Source organism: Solea solea, chromosome 7 (genome assembly GCF_958295425.1).
Source record: "Solea solea chromosome 7, fSolSol10.1, whole genome shotgun sequence".
Taxonomy (NCBI): domain Eukaryota; kingdom Metazoa; phylum Chordata; class Actinopteri; order Pleuronectiformes; family Soleidae; genus Solea; species Solea solea.
Window position 1 is genome coordinate 1,203,604 of NC_081140.1, and position 20,525 is coordinate 1,224,128.

The 20,525-nt window shown below is 40.3% G+C and overlaps 1 protein-coding gene across 2 annotated transcripts; it reads right to left on the minus strand.

The window, feature by feature from the left end:
- Positions 1 to 1,149: 1,149 nt before the first annotated feature.
- On the minus strand, positions 1,150 to 19,066 carry cab39 (calcium binding protein 39). Of its 2 annotated transcripts, none has more exons than XM_058634446.1 (9): positions 18,893 to 19,066; positions 15,765 to 15,920; positions 15,503 to 15,667; positions 10,235 to 10,353; positions 7,658 to 7,826; positions 7,086 to 7,145; positions 6,015 to 6,080; positions 5,608 to 5,751; positions 1,150 to 3,052 (listed from the first exon to the last, which is right to left on the minus strand). In XM_058634446.1, exons 2-9 carry the CDS (start codon positions 15,876 to 15,878, stop codon positions 2,864 to 2,866), a joined length of 1,026 nt encoding a protein of 341 aa, XP_058490429.1. In that variant the 5' UTR covers positions 15,879 to 15,920; positions 18,893 to 19,066; the 3' UTR covers positions 1,150 to 2,863. The 2 variants fall into 2 exon arrangements, with proteins under 2 accessions (XP_058490429.1, XP_058490430.1); XM_058634447.1 differs by lacking the exon at positions 18,893 to 19,066 and adding an exon at positions 17,503 to 18,874.
- Positions 19,067 to 20,525: the final 1,459 nt, after the last annotated feature.

Consider the following 20,525-nt stretch of genomic DNA (forward strand, 5'->3'; position numbering starts at 1 on the left):
GAACTATTCTTAGTACCAGGTACTATTCTGGTACCAGGTACCAGGAACTATTCTTAGTACCTGGCTTTGCAACAAGAAGACGTGGGTTCACAATCCGGTCAGAACAAGGGTCTTTCTGCATGTTCTCCACGTGTGTGTGTGGGTTTCCTCCGGGTTCTCCGGCTTCTCACAGTCCAAAACATGCAATATGAGGATTAGGTAAACTGGACACTCTAAATTGTGAGTTAAGTGTGAGAGTGAATTGTTGTTTGTCTCTATGTGTCCCTGTGATGGACGGGTGATCTGTCCAGGGTGTGACTCCGCCTATCACCCTACGTCAGCTGAGATTGGCACAGCTCCCCCTGGACCCTCCTGTGGAGGATAAAGTGGTAGAAGATGGATTAACAGTGGGTCAAGTTTGGGAAACACTTCTCTAAACTGGCCGTAGGTGTGAAAGTTTGTGTGTGTGTGTGTGTTACACGTGGCATTAGAATACATTTCTGTTGGTGATCAGAAGCTTCACCACATGCATCTCTAGTGTCCAAATCAAGATCTGATAGCTATCTGATCAATAATAATAATAATAAGTCAAACCATGTGAGATAAAAAATGTGATAGCTTCACTGAGACAATATCGACCTCCTTTTCTGATAAGCTTCATCAAAATGATGGGTACCACTTTCTTCTTAAACCAACATTATATATTATTATTGTACTTTATTATATTATTTTACATTATACATATAGCAGGTGTAAATCAATATTTTAACTTGTTACTTCTTTACTCTAATATTGTAGATTTCCTTCTTTAAATCTTTATAAATATTGTTCTGTAGTAACTTGTAGACAGAGGCTTTAAATTCACCCTCTGGGTTTTGAACTACTTTGTAATATACTTTTACTTTAACACTGTGTATGACACAGCTTAAGATGTGAGGATAGAGCTGCTTCACCCATGGCGTTCATTTAGTTTGCAGCACACTCTGCATCTGGCCATGGGATCGTCCTTGGATTCTTGGGCAAGCCAGTCTTAGTCAATTTGTTTGGTGAACCAGAGGCCTTGAAAGTCGTTTCAAGGATTTCAAGGACCCATGGGAAACCGTGTCCTACTGTAACAAACCAAGTGGAACTTGTACCTAAAACCACTAAGCAAAACAAAAACCACATTAGTATTTTATTCCAAATTGTTTTTGTCTTTATTTGGATTGTAGGGCCCAGGCCTTTGACACTTCTGAAAGCACCGTCACAAGAAATGCTTCACCTCCAGTCAACTCCAGTCAACTCCAGTCAAAGTCAGCAGACAGCCATGAAGCTGAGTTCAATGTGACATTTCAGTGTTGTTAAATATTAAAAAAAAGAAAAAGAAAAATCCAGTATGTCTTTAGCATCATGCACACACAGCCTGTGGAGGAACATGCATGGTCAGTGTGCTCTGCAGCCTCTTTAACACATATAAATATGGAGCCTCACATTGACCGAGTCATTTATGGAACTGAAGACATGTCGTCTGCTACTCACCACGCTTCACACTCGTACACGAATCACCAACCTTCTGAGGAGAACGGCTCAAACACAAGGACAAACGGGGGAAAGAAAGAACATGTATGACCACTGAGATCAGCCTCTGACCGCGGGGCCACGCAGCACTCCCACTCCCACTGTCCATCACTCAGCACCTCACAAAGCACACACACACACACAGGCCTGCAGCAGTCCCAGAGATCCTCAAAACATAGAATAAAAAAAGAAGAGGAGGATGAACAGATCCAGAGCAAATACCCACGACATTCCACCGCTGTACAAATGATTCAAATCCTATAGGTTAGCTAAACATGAGCTGGCCCTTTAAGGTATGTACAAAAGAAACCACCAGCAACCATTTCAGCCAAAACAATGTCACTCATTTACTGTTTCTGTTACGGGAGAGAAAGTGACTTCATTGTTAATCAACCAAAAACATGACGTTTAAGGTAACATATACATATACATATATATATATATATATATATATATATATACATATATACGTATATATATACACATATTCATATGTCAAGGTTAAACAAAAAGTCTATAAAGCAAAAGAATAAAACAAAGAAAAGAAAAGGCATATGTACACGTTAACCCTGGCCCGATACAACATACAGACCCAACTCTCAGGCTTCACCACATTCATACCTTGCATCCTCTTTCCTCAGGTGCTGTGTGTGTAAACAAAGCACAGCAGGTACATGCTTGTCCCCCCACTACATCAGTAATATCAACCACACTTGCTTTATTGGATGAAGGCATAGATGCAGACTATGGTGGTCACTGAAGATGAGAGCCAGACTCCAGGTGCAGCCGTGGATGTGTGCGCATGCACCAAGAACACACCAACCATCCACTCGCTCGTACCGTCCCCGTGTTTCCATCACACAGTTGTTTTACGCTGATGTTCCTGCACATGTGTGTATCTGCATGTTTTAATACATACGTGTGTAAACCTCTTTTTGTCACTCGGTGTGTGAGTGTGTCTTACGGAAAGTGGACATTCTTATGTCACCACCAATGACGGCCTAATATACTTTATACGTCTCAATGTGCAAGAAAGCAGCAGCATCTATTATATTGACTTATTTCTTTTGAAAAGACTGGAAAGAAAAACAACTGAAAAGTTGTCTGAGGAACAGAGGAGCTGGAGATGTCCTGATGAGTTGATACGGGTACTTTTGCATTTTTTGTCGGACTTTAATTTGCTTCACCAGTTTTATTCATTTTTTTGTTCAGAACCCAGAGGAGCAGCTGCTGAATGTTCCGTAAAGCAGATGCTGTCTGAAAGTTTTCCCAGGCGTGGTGTTGGTGGCTCCTCCCCCCTCTCCCCCGGCCCACCTCTGCACTTTACTCAGGCTTCCTGGGGGGTGGGCCTCTTCAGGTCCCTGATCTGTTTGACCAGGTAAGTCTTTTCATCGTTGAACTGTTCGTCCTCTGTTCTGTCGTTCTGGAACTTGCTGAGGAACTCGATGAGTTTGGTCTGGTTCTTCAGCAGGATGTCCAGGATGGGTTGCGTCTTGTTGGGGTTGGCCACAAACACCTGGTTGTGGAGGAAGAGGATATGAATGAATTAAAATAACATCCACCATTTTAAGAGGGACAGTCCAGTACTTGTACGAGGTCCTGACATATGGAACCATTTTGGGACATTGTATATCTTAATTTGGCCCCCTTTAAAGGTTTCTGTGATCAGATAGTGATCAGATAGTGATCAGATAGTGCTTCACTGCCATGCATTTAAACCAGTGTCCACATGAAGATCTGATCGCAACCCGATCACGTTCATCCCCACTTTACGTCACCTCCCCCTCTTGCAACCACCTCCTGAAGAGGTTTGGCAGATCAGATAACAATCCATCCTCAGGTGTATTTACACCACTAGTGGTCAGGTGCTATCTGATCACAGAATACACATGTTAGTGCCTGGTGTAAACAGGGCCTATGCTGTCGTGTCAGCGCTGATCATTAATGGAGATTCTCTGCTAAACTCTCATGAATGCATAATAAGAAGCGAGCTGGATTACCACCCTCTGCTGATCACGTCTGTGTGTCATACACTTTTTCTCTCATGTTTAACATTAATATGCGAGTTAGTCTCGTGGCAAAGGAGGAAAATAACATGAAAACAAGGATTTCACCGATCAATGTGTTCATCTATGATGTAGAAAGCTTTAGTTATAAACACGAAGGAACTGTGAACTCAGCTGGGAAAAAGCTCTGATATTAATATTAAATACGGGCGACGGTAGCTCCAGTGTTTGAGCGAGACGTCGTTCAACTCGAAGGTTGTGGGTTTGATTCCTGGCTCCGCGAGTCTCGGGGAGGACACACAGCGTGTCAACGAGTGACAGAAAAGGTGCTGTATGAGTGAATACTGGGGTGTGAATGAGTGAACTGTAGTGTAAAGCAGCTCTGAGTGGCCGTCAACACGACACAGACTGTTTACCACTGTTGATGCTGTGGTACATGTATGATTTTAGACATGACTTCTCTGTGTGAGCGGAACTTACAGATCATTTCAACAAGCGATCACATGATCCAGTGACGCTCAGAATAAGCAGAAGCTCAGGAAGTTACTCCGTGTAATGATTCGTTCACTGTCAGACTGTGTTGTGGAAATAGGGGCGGGAGGAAGAGGAGAGGTGGCTGTGATGAAGGTTGGCTGACCTGCCTTTTCTGTTGAGGCAGTGGTGGAATGACGTTTCTGCCGTTATTTCGTTCATGTCTGTTAACATTGGATAATGAAAATGTTCCACTCAACGTTCAAGTCCCTTTTTCCGACAACAGATAATGACGTGACTTTATTTTGGTGCGTTTAAAACATTGTGGATTAATGTCCTTTCATGTGTGGGACTCTGAAGTGACAATTAATGATAGGAAAGGGTTATTTTGGTTTAAAGTGTTTAGTTTTGAGCTGAACATGACGACTGGAGCACGTTCTGCAAATAAACTCAGATTAATAAAACCTGATATTTAATTCAGGTTCAAATCTTCACAGCATTTCTAAATAAGATTAACCCCAGGAACTACCTTCATGCTGTGTCTTCTTCTTTGTAGAGCTCAAAATAGATTTTTGTTGGCAAACAAAACCATCACAAAACAAACAAAGACACATCATGCGACTTGACTGACAGAATATGACCCACTCCACAGCTCATCTTCAGCTCTGCCCATGTGACATCAGCGTCAGACACTAGGGTGTGCTGTTGCGGTAGTGCAGGCATTACGTTAGCTTTACAGGGAGAGCTATGACAGTCTTGTGAAAGTGACTTCACCACAGTTTTCTCTTTTAACTCGCTCTGTGTATAAAAACATGAGCACTGGTGCCTCCCCCTGCTGGTCACATGACATAGCTGCAGCTTTTCCAGTCAGATGATTGGCTCAAAGCACAGTTTCTTTCATCATCATTGGCTGTTCAGGTTGTCTGTCAAAATGTGGATGAGATGAGTCCTGTTGACGTTCTAACTTGTGTGCCTTGTTTTTATATCGAGGAAAAGTGATGTCGCGATATAAAGTTATCCTATTATCACCCAGCCAGTCCTGCTGAAGAGCACTGACCCATTCTGTTTATTCAGAATAACTTTTACATACTGACATGATTCAAATCAATCAACTAATACAGATGGGTCTGGTACTACATGGGCCCAGGTGCTACATTTTTAAGTAGTCTTATATCACTAAGCGCTGACATGAACAGTATTTTTGGAAAGAATGTTGCTGTTCACATGAGGAGAGAATCGTGTGTGACTCTGTGCCAGCCTGCCATCCAAACACAGACCGTCTCCTAACCCCCAGTCCCCAGTCTTAACAGAAACAACGGTCCAAAATCACCAAATGCAAACAACAGTCGTTGCCTCAAGTGCAAAAAGAGCTGCAGATAACAACAAGCAATGATAGGGATGGGTATCGTTAAGATATCGTTATATATATATATATATATATACTATATGGGTATCGTTAAGATATATATATATATATATATATATATATATATATATATATATATATATATATATATATATATATATATACCGATATCTTAACGATACCCATCCCTATCAACAGCTTGTAAATGAAGACACTATATGCATTTACCTTAAAAACGTGGAAGGCCTCAAACTGAATGTTGCGGCTTTTGTCTCGTAGCAGATTCATCATTAGTTTGAGATTATCTGGTTTGCTGATGTATTTCGTCATTATGAGGAAATTGTGCCGATCGAGCAGCAGCTCACCCAGTAACTACATCAGGCCACAAAAGAAAAGAAGCAATTAGAACTCAGTGAAATGTGCACACATTTAAATTTAAAACTATATAGGAAAGTACAGTCAACACAGAGTACAACGACTCCTAAGAATATTCTAGGGTTTGGACACACCACTAGATGGCGGTCATGTCTAAAGAATAGAACAGAAGAGAAACCCAACTCTGTCATAACCCCATCTTTAAATAGAGTTGCACTACTAGATGAAACCTGTTTACTGGTAAGACGTGAGATTCTTACCTTGAGGGACTGTCTTTTAGTCACGTAGTTTTCTGAGTGGAGTAACTTTTCATATTCAATAAAGAACTGGAGGAGGAAGAGAAGAAAATGTGTCAAGTCGTGGTTTGGATAAGGGACAGGATCCTGTGACTAATTATTCACAACCTTTAGTCAGAAGTTTGGTTCCCCTAAAGTTATCAAAAGTGTCATCCCATCTTATTAAAAGACTGGTATATGAGGTGTTCATTAGAAAAAAGGAATGTCAGATTCAAAAAGCCTCTTCTAACTTGAACACAATTACAGTTAGTGCTGCAACAACTAATCTGTTAACTCACTAATAATCAATTACTTTATTAATCATCACCTTTTTGATAACTCATTAATCAGTTCAAGTGTTTTTTTATCAGTAAAAAAGGTTCTTTGATTTGGAAAGACCATTTCCAACATTTTATGGACCAAACGATTAACATATTTCACATTAACACAAGTTCAATAACAGCAGACGAGTTTTATGCGACTTGTCAATTGTTTGTACCAAAGAGGAGATTTAGGAGATTTTAAAGGTGTTTGACTCCCTGATGGTCGGCTCAGAGAGACAGATGTTGTCAAAGTTAAGCAGCATCCTAGATAACGACTCTCAGCCACTCAGACACAGCAGCAACAGAGTCATTCCTGGCTGTTTAACTCCTCCCTGTGTCATTTACCACACTTGAGACTTACTTAGTTACTATGCATATCATGTACATTATTATATTTATATTTTTCTTGGCTTTTTTAAAGGGTATTTTTATACTATTTGGTGTATTTACACCTTTGTTCTGTCAGGAGCACCTGTGATATAAACTATTTCCCCCGGGGATTAATAAAGTATTTCAGATTCAGGTTAACGATGGTAAAACTGGTGAATACACAACTTGTACATGTCACTTGACAAATTAATTTATAAGACACTTCATGCATGAGGGCCACTGAGGTGAGACTAATAAATGATTCATCATTATTTTTATCTGCCACTACACTGGTATATAAAAATAAAATGATTCAGATTGTGCTTTAAAAGTGATGTTCTGAGTCGAGTGCAGACTAACTTACTTTGTCATAATTCTGCTCCAGAAACTCTGCACTCAGCAGCTTGTGTCTTGTGAGGAGGTCCTGAAAAAAAGAAAATGCACAGTATTAGAAATGAATGAACTTGAGAGGTAGAGGGAGACAAAGGTCATGAAGGAGCACCGAAGCATTGTTTCTCTCCAGTTTCTGAATTTGTTGGCGCCTTTCCGACACTCAAGGTCACCTTACACAAAACACACAAATACAACATCAAAATAGAATAAAATACAGTAAAACTAAAAATTAAATTTGACATTGCTGTGTGGTCAGTGAGTTTTTTACGATGACCACTCACTACTCCACCACTCGACACTTTACTTGGTTTCAAAGCAATAAAAAGGTACAACAAGCAAATCATAATTATAAGAAATGAAAAAATAAGGGGTTACGGTGCAACAACTTATTTGTTGCTAATTAAACATCATTTCTAACTGAATACATTACTGATTTATATTTCCGATGGTTGGGTTTGATTTGTGTGTCACACGTCCCACTCAAGTCTCTTCCAATGCTGACACAATCAGTCTGCCGACATCACATTTAGTAAAATCACTTACTTTGAAAGTGGCAAATGCGTCTGAGGCGATGTCAAACGTAGACATTTCCACATATCGAAAGAAGTCGTAAAACTGCTCTGAACACAGTGTGATTTTGGCCAGCGGTTCATGTCTGATGCACTCCCTCAGCATGATACCACAGTTTAGGGCAATCTCTGGAGACTCATACCTGGACAGATTACAAACAATGGACATGATTTATTCATCTGTTTATACATCTGCTGGTGCACTGACGTTAGACATACATGAAGTGCCAAATGCTACTAATGAAGACTAGTGGTGAAAATCTAAATACAGTACTGCTGAGGGATTTTCCTGTGGTGCACGCACATTCACTCTCTCACACTCAGGATATGCTTATGACTTTTTATATGTCATTAACCTTGTCTCTTTCTCTCCCTAGTTTGTGTCTTTCCTTCCATCCCTCTCTCTCTCTCTCTCTGTATTCTCATTAGCAGGTTGCGGGACCAAGATCCAGTTTTCTCAGAACACTTTAAGAGTCCCTTACTTTGCGTAAGTGATTGCAAAAAAATGACATCAAAATCACTTATTTTGATGTCCAGTGTTCTCATTCCATGTTGTTTTGTCAAAACATTTATAAGTTAAGTTTTTAAAGAGCAAATGATTAATTAAATATCAGGGCTCCAGAGTTATTTATTTATTTTTATTTTTTTAACTAGCACAGTGACCTCTAACCAAAAATTTTAGGAGCACAAGTAAAAAATGTAGGGGTGAACATCGCATTTCCTCTCATTATCACTGTATTCCTGATATTTACTTTAATAAATGCAGAAATTGCAATGTGCTGTTTTAAATTAATAGTGTTAAAATCATATGTCTCTTAAAATGAACAACCAACAAAAGTTTTTAATTGTTGAATTGACCATTTAACATATTTTGGCAAAGCTAAAACAAATAAAAAAACGCATTACATTTAAATAAAAAAAAATGTAAGGTTGAACATCTAGGTTGCACATCTTAACTTTCAGAATCGGTTCCTCAGGCCTAACATAAGCCTTACTTTAAAACACTTGAGTAAAGTCACACGATTAAACACAAAAATCCATCAGAGATGGCACACTTCACCCCATTCACGCGACAAGCCTCTGTCGGCCTCTGTTGGTCATATTGGCAAGTGCAAGTGTGGAAACACAAACAGACAGACACACAGAGCCACTAAAAACAAGACTTCACTCCCACTCCGTTGAGTCGAGCCAGAACGTATCGACTCATGAATGGACCAGTGGACTGGGACTCTACAGCCATATGCTTCATTGAGCTTTAATCCTGCCATTCATGTCCGTAAAATGTCAGTACACTGGAAGCAGTAGCACTCAAGGGGTATATGTACTGTACCATAGGTGATGTATACAAACATGCTATGTGTTTACTAGTGACAGATCTCAAATACCAGATGTTTCAAAACAGCCTCCAGAATTATCTTGAGACATTGGAAAACTGGTGTGTCTCCTAATTTGACAGACTGGATGAATGCGATGGTGGAGACAGCATCCTATGTGTCTATGCTTTGTACGACTGAAAGGCAACACGGAGGACAGGACGAGCTCTTGGGAACTTTTTGGAACTACACTGACAGGCCTGGATTTCGAATTCCCACATGTGATATACTCATTTTGATTTTATGATTTATTTCTTTATATGACATGTCAGACGATGCCAGATTCCGATTAATAGATACACACTTAACTGACAAAAAAAGTATTCATTAATAATTGAAGAGAAGATGCAGCGAGTAGAGGAAGTGGATGAGTTGAACTATTTCAGAATGCAGTAGGTACATATAATTTTATATGACGAGATGTTAATGTAAATGTGTTGTAACTACTATCCAAAGAAAAGAAATGGACAGTGCACAATAATTGTAGCAGCTCTACAGTTTTTTTATACGGGGGGGCATCAGTCCCTCAGCTCAGTGGATGAGTTAGTTTGCTGATGGCAGCCGATGGCACCGCGACAGCACTCCTCTCACATCACTCTCACTTTAACAGCAGACGAGTCACAAGAAACGCAATGCGTTCATGGTGCATGGCCAGAGCAGCTGATCAAAAAGGGACGGCAAATACAGTCGTTCATTTTGAAACTGTACTAGTGCAAAATCTGTTTTTCTGTGTGTTTTTAGTCATTGTTGGTTTGGTGTGTTTGAGTGCTCATTGTTACCATTACACAGCAAAAGTTAAGTGACTTTTTCATGTGTATGGTAGAAAGCAAATACTGATACTGACATAATGGCACACAATAAACATGGAAAATTGAACTCCATGGGTGCATAACAGTTGATTGGTTGTCACCGGGGGTTCAGTAAGGTGACAGCTGCAGGAAAGAAGCTTCACAGCACCTTGTCTGCCATGCAGCGTCACTTGCCAGTCGAGCACTGCGTTCGTCACCTGCCTTTGTCTCAAAAGACAAGCTGCTCTAACACTGAGTCAGATGAGCTTGTGATATTTGTAGGCAATTATCATAGCGTGATCAATAGCTTCACAAATTTGTGTGGTAAGAGGAAAAAGAAATAAATAATGTGACAGCCCCAGGTACAGTGTGTGTCTGTGTGAGTCTTACCCTTTAAGCAGCATGAAGAGGATGTTCTGCTGGGTGCAGAGGTACTCCACTGTGGGTGTTCGAGTGCCAATCTGACGCCTCAGGATGTTGTTGAAGATCTGAGCCACATCTTTCTTACCCTGAAGTAACAGAGTGACATTTATCAGTCTTTATAAACACAAAGTGCACGTGGTTCACACTGCCATGCTGCTTCTCCTGTGTGTGTGTGTGTTCACACTGGTTGCATGTCTGCTACGTTTCACTCGTCTCCACACACCATAAGTATGATTGGGACTTCATTTTCTGATTTATCTCTGAAAGAAAGCATCATGAGATATTTGTGAGAGTGGGAGAGAGATAATCTGCACAGCTGCTAAAATAGTTCCAAAGTTAGAATATTTATGTTTTTTTTTACGTATTCACAGCAGTTCCATTTTTAGCTACTCTGTTATTGCTATGGCAATCCCACTATATATTGTTATTAGGGCTGCAACAACTGTATTAAAATAGTTGGCAACTCATTTAGTAATCGATTAGTTGGGTCTACTTTATTACACGTTTATTACACAGGGTGGAGTGGCTCAGTGGTTAAGACCAGTACCCTGTGTGCGAAAGACATCATGGTCGCAAGTTCGACTCCACCCCTGGCTGATTGTGCTCATACCCATTGTAAGTCGCTTTGGATAAAAGCGTCTGCTAAATGACATGTAATAATACACGTACAGTTGCTACCCCTAATGTGGGGCAGAAAGCCAAGCAAAGCCGTGGTAGTACGTGCCATTAAGATGGATGCTGAAGAAGAAGAGGAGAACCAATGCCACAACCTTGTGTAGCTTATGTGACGTGATTCTGGAAGAAGTGTTTGAAAAATGGCAGAGGCAGACACGACAGAGAACGGCATCAGGAGAGAGAAAAATGTACGATCCAGGAGCACTTCACATGAACGCCTTCAAAGACATCACTGCATAAGCACCTGAAGAGGAAGCATGTACCAGCCATGGGTGAGGGAGATTCACGCTAAGTTGGTAGTAACTTCATTTTATCCGATTAATAATTAATTGATTATCGAAATAACCATTAGTTGCAGCACTAATTGTTATTCAGCATCTTTTTTCTTTTTTTAAAAAAAAGGATGTCTCTGTGGACTATGTTGTTTGCAGATGATATTGTAATCTGTAGTGAGAGTAGGGGACAGGTGGAAGGAAGGAAGAAGAGGGATGAAGGTTAGCAGGAGCAGTGAGACAGGTGATACAGTGAAGCTGGGAGGAGTAGAGGCAGAGAAAGTGGATGGGTTTAACTACCTGGGGTCAACCATACAAAAGAATGGACAGTGCACAAGAAAGGTGAAGAAGAGAGTGCAGGCAGAGTGGGGTGATGTATGACTCAAGGATAACATCAAAAGAGAAAGGGAAGGTCTACAAGACGGTAGTGAGACCTGCTATGATGTATGGTGGGGCTGGAATGGTTCACAAAATCCACGGTTCGGTTCATATCACGGTTTTTTTACACTCATACCATAACATGTATCAGATCTAAAAAAAAACTGAAATGATGAGGCAGCTTGATTAGGGATTAAGCACATCATTGCAACAATCCAGACATTTGGAAACAATAAGAGGAGAGACATTGCTGCGTTTACACGTTGATATATTTACTCTAGTAAACACTCCCACACAGGAGAACGAAACGATGCTGCTGGCGTTACTGGCGTCCACACGTGCCCCAAACCATGACAAGTGTACCGAATGGGACAGATTCCTTTAATGAACCGTTCCACCCCTAATGTCTGGCTTAGAGACAGTGGCACAGTGTAAAAGACAGGAGGTGGAGCTGGAGGTAGCAGAGCTGAAGATGCTGACATTTTTGTTGGGAGTGTCCAGAATGGACAGGATTAGGAATGAGCATATTCGAGGGACAGTGCAGGATGAATTGTTTGGAGATAAAGTAAGAGAATCAAGGTTGCAATGGTTTGGTCACGTGCAGAGGAGGGACAGTGATTATACAGGAATGAATGCTGTGAAGGAGAGCATGAGGACAGTTGGTATGACAGAAGCAGACGTTGTGACGCTGTGGCGACCCCTTAAAGGAGAATCAGAAAGAAGAAGCGTATAACAAGGGAAGAAGCAAGCTGTCCTTTAAAGACCATGACAAGTATATTGACATACAGCTGAAAACTGTCAAAAATTCAATTCATTTTTTTTTATATTGTTGCATGTCAATTCCCATTTCTCTGTTGCACTCATGTGATTTGCACAAGCTTCCGTTTTGAACAGAAAAGTGGGATGAGATCACATAAAAGAGGAAGATGATCACACACAACACATTGAGTCATGCAGTGATAGGGTGAGTCAGGGTGGCCTACTGCGGCAGTTACCACACAGCAACAGGGGAGACGTGAGTTTATACACATATAAACATTGGCAGTCTGTGTGCACACACACGCACTTTCCTTAAAATCAGTGTTTCACAAAACCTGAGCGTGAAAAACTTTAATTACTCACTATCCATAAATAACTGGTTTCCGATTCTGATTTTTGAACTCTTAATGTACCACATACTCTTTGTTTTGCTCATAATGCACAACATATGGTTTATCTTATTTATTTTTGTGCCATTTCTGTTATACACTGTTCTACTTTGTGTGCCACAAAGTATTTCTTTTACTATTTTTATTATTAATTGTATTTGAATGTGTTTGGTGCCATTTACCATACTGTATAATGTTCTTTGTTTGCATATTTTATTTTGCAAATATAAGAGTTGTCAGATTTGAATTGCGTTTATTTCTTCAGATGCAGTTTCTACACTTACATCAGAATCAGGTGAACGGTGTAGGAATTACAACAGTTTCTATATGTGCCTCCCACTTTTTTCTCTCTCTCTCTCTCTCTCTTATTTGTGTATACATATATATATATATATATATATATATATATATATATATATATATATATATATATACACATATACACACACACACACACACATATATATATACATATATATATATATATACACACACATATATACACATATATATAAAAAAGGTGCTGTATATTTGTATATATTTTTTTTTTTCTACATCTTCTTTTACATTTTTTTTTTTATATTTTTATCTGTATAAAATCTGTATAGATTTTAATTTGAGCTCTATATTTATACTGAAGTTTGTGTTTCTGTTTCCCGTAACTGACTCGTAGAACCCGCACAAGATTTCCAATGTGCCTGGACTGTCCGTTTAAGCACAAATGGCAAATAAAAACCTTGGACCTTGCCTCCCACTTTTTAGGGGACCAAAAGTAATGGGACAAACTAAACAATCATAAATCAAACTTTCAATGTTTAATACTTGATTGCAAATCCTGCAATCAATTACAGCCTGAAGTCTGGAAGGCATAGACCTCACCAGATGCTGGGTTTCATCCCTGGTGATGCTCTGCCAGGCCTCTACTGCAACAGTCTTCAGTTCCTGCTTGTTCTCGTGGCATTTTCCCTTCAGTATGGTCTTCAGCAAGTGAAATGCATGCTCAATCGGATTCAGGTTGCATAACATTCCACTTATTTGCCTTATTTTAAAAAGACTCTTTGGTTGCTTTTGCAGTTTGCTTTGGGTCATTGTCCATCTGCACTGTGAAGTGCCGTCCAATGAGTTCTGAAGCACTTGGCTGAATATGAGCAGAAAATATTGTTTGAAACACTTCAGAATTCATCCTGCTGCTTTTGTCAGCAGTTACATCATCAATAAATTCAAGGGAACCAGCTCCATTGGCAGCCATACATGCCCACGCCATGACACTAGCACCACCATGCTTCACTGATGAGGTGGTGTGTTCTGGATCATGAGCAGTTCCTTTCCTTCTCCACACGCTTCTCTTCCCATCACTGTGGTACACGTTGATCTTGGTCTCATCTGTCCATAGGATGTTCTTCCAGAATTGTAAAGGCTTTTTCAGGTGTTGTTTGAGGTGAGGCTCAACAATGGTTTACATCTTGTGGTGAACCCTCTGTACTGACTCTGGTGAAGTCTTCTGTTGATTGTTGACTTTAATACACATGCACCTACCTCCTGGAGAGTGTTGTTGATCTGGCCAACTGTTGTGAAGGGGTTTTCCTTCACCAGGGAAAGAATTCTTCTGTCGTCCACCACAGTGCTTTTCCGTGGTCTTCCAGGTCTTTTGGTGTTGCTGAGCTCAGCAGAGCATTCTTTCATTTTAAGAATGTTCCAAACAGTTGATTTGGCCACACCTAATGTTTTTGCTATTTCTCTGATGGGTTTGTTTTGATGTTTAAGCCTAATGATGGCTTGCTTCAGCTCCTTGGATCTCATATTGAGAGGTAAAAGCAACAGATTCCAAATGCAAATGTCACTCCTAGAATCTACTTCAGACCTTTTACCTGCTTAATTGATGATGACTTAACGAGGGAATAGCCCACACATGTCCATGAAATAGCTTTTGAGTCAATTGTCCCATTACTTTTGTCCAGTGTTTCCCCTATCATTATATTGGGGGGCACACTATGTCAGTCACATGACCACATGATGACACAGGAAACTCTCGATAAGATAAAATAAAAAATACATTTATAGTTACATTCGCTTGTTAACATATCTCAAGGGTATCTGAATATTTAACACTTAACAATTTCTTTTGCCGGCCAAATTCACGTGACACCAGCCAAAAGTCGGCATATACCAGCAAACGTAAACCTGCCACACACCGAGACAAACAACCACCCACTCTCACTCACACCTATGGTCAATTGAGAGTGTCCAATGTAGCACCAATATATACACAAGTACATTTTTAAAGCAACACAACGTAGGATTTCAACCTTTAAACATTGTCTCCAAGATTATTTAGATGGTACATCAACTTATAGCAGGGTGAATGGCACCTCTGTCAAAGCCCAAGCCGGTCTGCATCACCTGCATTTGTGCGATGTAATTTCTGGTTTTGGATCCAAGATAAAATATTTGTATAAATAACTATAGGCTACTGTACCTGCTCAGAAACCATGGTTGTTTGTACATTGAAAGTCCAACTTCAAATTCACCAGTATTGGCTTGTCAACAAATGCATGGATAACCGCGACATACATTGTACGACAGTATCAAACACTACTGTTTACCAATGGGGACCCCGAGAGTGAATCCTACATTGTCTTATTTCAAAACATAGTAGGTTCTTACAGTATGAACACACATAATATTAAATGAGCTCCCATTCTTACACTCCCGTCGATTCAGTAGTAGTACCCTCCATTTACTGCCAACAGATTAAATCTCACCTCAAAGTCGATGAGCTGTAGGTCTGCTATCAGGGTGCCAAGTAAGCCACTGTTGTAGAGCTCCTGGGCGAGCTGGGCCACTGCTTCTGTCTGGGGCTCTTTCTCATGAGTCCCATACAGGATCTCCTTCATGGCCACCAGGCTCTTCGACACCTCCTCTGTGGCCTACATGCACACACAAAGACATGTACGTACACTAAAGCACTGATTTCAAGCTTTAATAAGCTCCTACAAACGGCACTTTCCTGGTGATTCACCATACCTTCTCTGCCTTTTTGTCAGAGATGTCATGCTTCTCAAGCACCGTCATGCTGTCCTTCAGGTTCTTGACTATGTCTGCTGGCGACTTGTGGGACTTGCCAAAGGGGAAAGGCATGGTGGAGAGTTACCACGGGCAACCAGACAGCAAACTGTCCACCTGAGGAGGATATTATAAAAAACACTTTTAGACTTATTGCCCTGTAAAGATAGAGAGTCCACTGTATCAGACACTGACCATCTGATACTGGGCTCAAAAGAACTGAGGTAGATGGTGTATCAAAAATATACCTATACCTGTGACTGACAGATTACTTAGCTCATAATAATAATGTGGAGGTAACAATAAGACCATGTAAGTCTGGACAAAAGAAAACAACTTGAACTTGAAGTGCAGTTGTATGAGGTAGTGACAAATGGTGACTACATTCTGCAAGATTGCCGTACTGACAAAACACGCTATCTGCCAGTAAACACTCCTAAATGTAACACACTTGACCTTGAGGTTTACAATATCTAAAGAACATGGTTCACCATTTATTTCAACAGCTGTTTCCAACTAGAAAATAAAGTTTGTGTCTGATCTACTCAAACATATCAAAGAAAATACCCAGAGTTCATGTCTAAAAATGACTTGGATGTCAGTATCTCATAAACTGAACTATCGCTTTAATACTAGTACAAATCAATGAATGTATATTACACTGCAAGAACACACCAGATGAAGAGATATACTGTATCTTTATTCCATGTCATGTTTAGATCTGACCTCTCTCAAGGAGAGGTTTATCTTGTGGATCTCCAGGATATTGTTGGTTAATTATTAACTATTAACTATGACACGTTTGTTATAACGCAAGCCTTCTTACAAAATGGCCCACTCCCTATACAGTGACTAACATCTGAGTAAACACATGACAGACTGTGATCTGTACTTTAGACAGTCTCCAACTATCTATATAAAAAAACACGTAACTTAGCATAGAAATAAAACTCTCTGCAAGTAGCACAGCTGTCTCTATTCAACTAGGTTACTTAACAAGGGCCCTTATCTACACAATTCTCTGACCCACCCAAACGCCTGACTCACTCTACAAGTTTTCTGAATGGATAAGAAGAATCTGAGAGAGCCGGGGACAACATAGAGGTAACTAATAAAAGTCTAATCTCATCAATATTTCTGTAAGGCTGGTCAATATGGATTATAAATAATACCTGGAGATTTTTGTCAATATCCTGATATATAAGATATAAGAGGATATAAAGCTACGCACAGGTTGTTTGTCTGGACTCATGAATACACTGTACAATACACTGTAAATACAGTCTAATATAAAATATCTACCATTTATGATCTGTATTACATGATCTTAATATAGTTTTTATCTTTCATTTCAGATAACACCAAGTTCATTTATTTGGCCTTTTAATGTTATATTTACTGCGTTAGAAACAACAAAATTGACCATAAATACGGTCTGCTATAATTATAATAATGAGGCTTAAAATGAAAGTATTATAAGGTTTTTTGATACAATTTTTGTCGGTTCCTTCATTTTTTTCAACCAATTTATATAATATAAAAGATATTTATTGAATCTAATAAATAACATGATTATGAAGCCTTAAAAACCAGGAAAAGCCATCACAGATACCTTATCACAATATCCAAAATTCATATCTTGTCTCATGTGATATAGATATAATATTGATAAAATGACCAGCCATAGACTAGAACTAACCTGATGTCTCCTGTCAGGATCCTCTAAAGTGTAAACACAAGCAGCAGAGAGTCTTCCTCTTAGGTCTTGGCAGGGAATCCACATTTAGAAAGCAACGCTGAGGCCAGGAATAAAAACTAAGCAGCACCAAAGTGGGAGGTGCCCTTCACCATTCATGATGTGTCAGGAGTGACTGGACTGAAATAATAAACCAGTCATAGGTTTCACACAGGTTTGCGCTTGCGTACATCTTTATTGGTGAAGATACACCTCAAACCTCGCCAGGTGGCCAAATCCGACTTTTGCTCAGGCTAATTCTGGTTAATGTAGCCAGCAGGCAACAGAAGCAGCCTGTGATCTTGACCCTCTTCAGTATCAGTGACGCAAGTGAGGAGGAAACACATATGGCAGGTTCAAAGTCAGCTGCTCAGTCACGATGAATCCTCTACTAATGATGGACCGAGTGCTCTGGGCCGGACTTTTTAAAGAAACGGACCCAACATGGATCTACAAGCAGACACCAACTCCAAACCCAGAAAGACGGGCACGCCAGAATTTACATGTAAACAATGACATAAGCAGGAAATGTGTGTGTAGTGTCTTTCAAAATATCAATGAAATATAATAAGAAGACAAACATCGTCACTGTCACCTTACAGGTGCTGTGCAGCAAGCTAGCGCCCAGTGGGAGAAGCTGCTGCAGTTATTCCACTAACTTGTTCTGACACATTTATTTATAATGCAAGTAAATTCACACATTTAAAACGTAAACAACGTGCAAATGCTGCCGTGTGCGCTGCTGACAGTGAGCACCGCCCATCTGTGACTCCATGCCCGGTTTGTGATGGTGTGAAAGCCTGACAACTTTGCGCAATAGCAAGAAAAAAACAACTGTGTTTGGCAAACGCAAGAATATACACAGTAATAGACATGTGTGTATTCATATATATATATATATACTTCATACGTGAGTGTGTTTGTAAGCAAACGTGTAATAAATATATAAATCACGGTCACAACTGAGCTGCTGCTGCTGCTTTTCCTGTCAAATGTGTGAACTGGCGAAACCCAGCAGCACACAAAGCACCTCCGCAGGCCCGATGCTGTCCAACAGTACTGACGCCGAGTCAAACAGTCAATGACGCAGGGACAGGGAGCATTTATAGCCGCTGTGTTGTAACGTTTGCGCCGCGAACCCAGCATCGCGTTAGCGAGGCCTGACAGCGGCTCCTCGCGTCCGTGCTACGGAGCCCACGCTTGACACTAGCTTCAGCTAAAGGCTTCCCGTTCGCTGGGAGCTAATGTTAGCCAGCGCAGCTAACTCCGAGACACCCGTTATTCGAAGCCGAGAGACCCTCCGCGCTTACGCTGTCATTTCACTGTACACGGCCTTTCATATTCAACACATTACCGTAGAACTGGCGTCTTCACAAGTTCTCCCGGTTCGTCTGGATAGCTACAGGCTGCTAATGGACTCCTGCTTTGTTTTCCTTGTTCGTCGCCTCCTCTTGTTTGCACTATCGTTAATTGTGCGGCCCCAGAAGTCGGACTGCTCACACCAACAGCGGAGCCGCGGTCACAGCGTCTACCGCCCCCTGTGGCCGCCTGATAATCATGGCCAATACCGAAGGTTGGTCGTAGGGGGGCGCTCTCTGTCCGTGATGTGAACACAGTCAGGCTGATATGATAACGTTCACTGCTGCTCTTCGTTCAAGGGGACATTTCAACTCAAATCCTTTTTAAAGTTATAGTTTAAAGTTACCTTGTAACGAAATATAACTGCCTACTATTAAAGGCAATGAAACAGCACATTTCACATTAGAGAAATGAGAACAGTCCCATTCTTTAATTTATGCTTGTATAATCATTGATTAAACAATTATATTAAGTTTTTGTCATTTCGGCAAATCCAAATACAGGCTTTAAAACACTGAAGTCACAATATAGTGATGATACTTAGTATCCATTTATTATGGGTCACTTTTCATATGGACAGTATTTTAAAATGACTTGGAGATGAAAAACCCATCGATGTTTTTGCCTAAATTTACTTGTATTGATTTTAATGACAAATGCCTGATTGTGTGTTTATACTGCATGTTGTATATTTCATGTAGATTTTTTTGTTTATTTTATTTTTTAATTGTATTGATGCGTTAAACAGTTGTGTATGTGCCCTAACTGCTGCCCGTCTTGCTTTTCAGTTATTTTACAAGACAATGAATCAACGTAGAAATATTATAGTTGTAAGGGCACAAGCACAGACGTCAAGGACGTAGCAGCTCATTCAACCTTTATGTAGTCAAAAGTCATATTGGGGGATCTTGGTGTGTCTGCTGATATCTGTGTCCATCATGTTCACTGAACACTGTGGAGTGTATGCAGCACACACACTCTGCATGAGCACCTTATATTGTACAACCCTAACTATTCCTTTAAAGCTGTAGTGTGTGACTTTTAAATATCAACACATTCATGTTCATTCAATCCATTGTCCCACGAGTTCACACACTGGTGATGACACGACACGATGTGTCTCTCTGTAGAACTGTGTTTAGACGACATGTTGCTCAGCAACATTCCCCCACTGCACACAGGAAGTGATTTGTTTTATGTCAACACGACAGAGACAACAGCTACATTGAGGTAGTAAAGCGAGACGACTGCAAACAGGGTGAAATATGACTGCTCAGTTCTTTGTGTATACACAAACACAAAGAACAAGAACTCAGTCAGTACTGGTAATATTGTTTGACAGCCACATTTTCAGATGGACACAGCACGTTAAATAATGTTACATTGTCTTTGTTTGATGAAGACCACAGAGAGGCAGAGCAACACAAACTGCAGCTTAACTACATAAACAGCCGTTTGTGATCTCTTGCTTTCAGCTTTGGGGTGGTATCGGGTTTCGATGCCTTATACACACAACAACACAACTTAACCTTTATGATACTTTTCTTTGTTACTTCACAAGGCATCGTTTCAAGAAATGTGCTGTAGTACATATGCTAGGCCTGTATGAGGCGCTGTAACACTGCCAC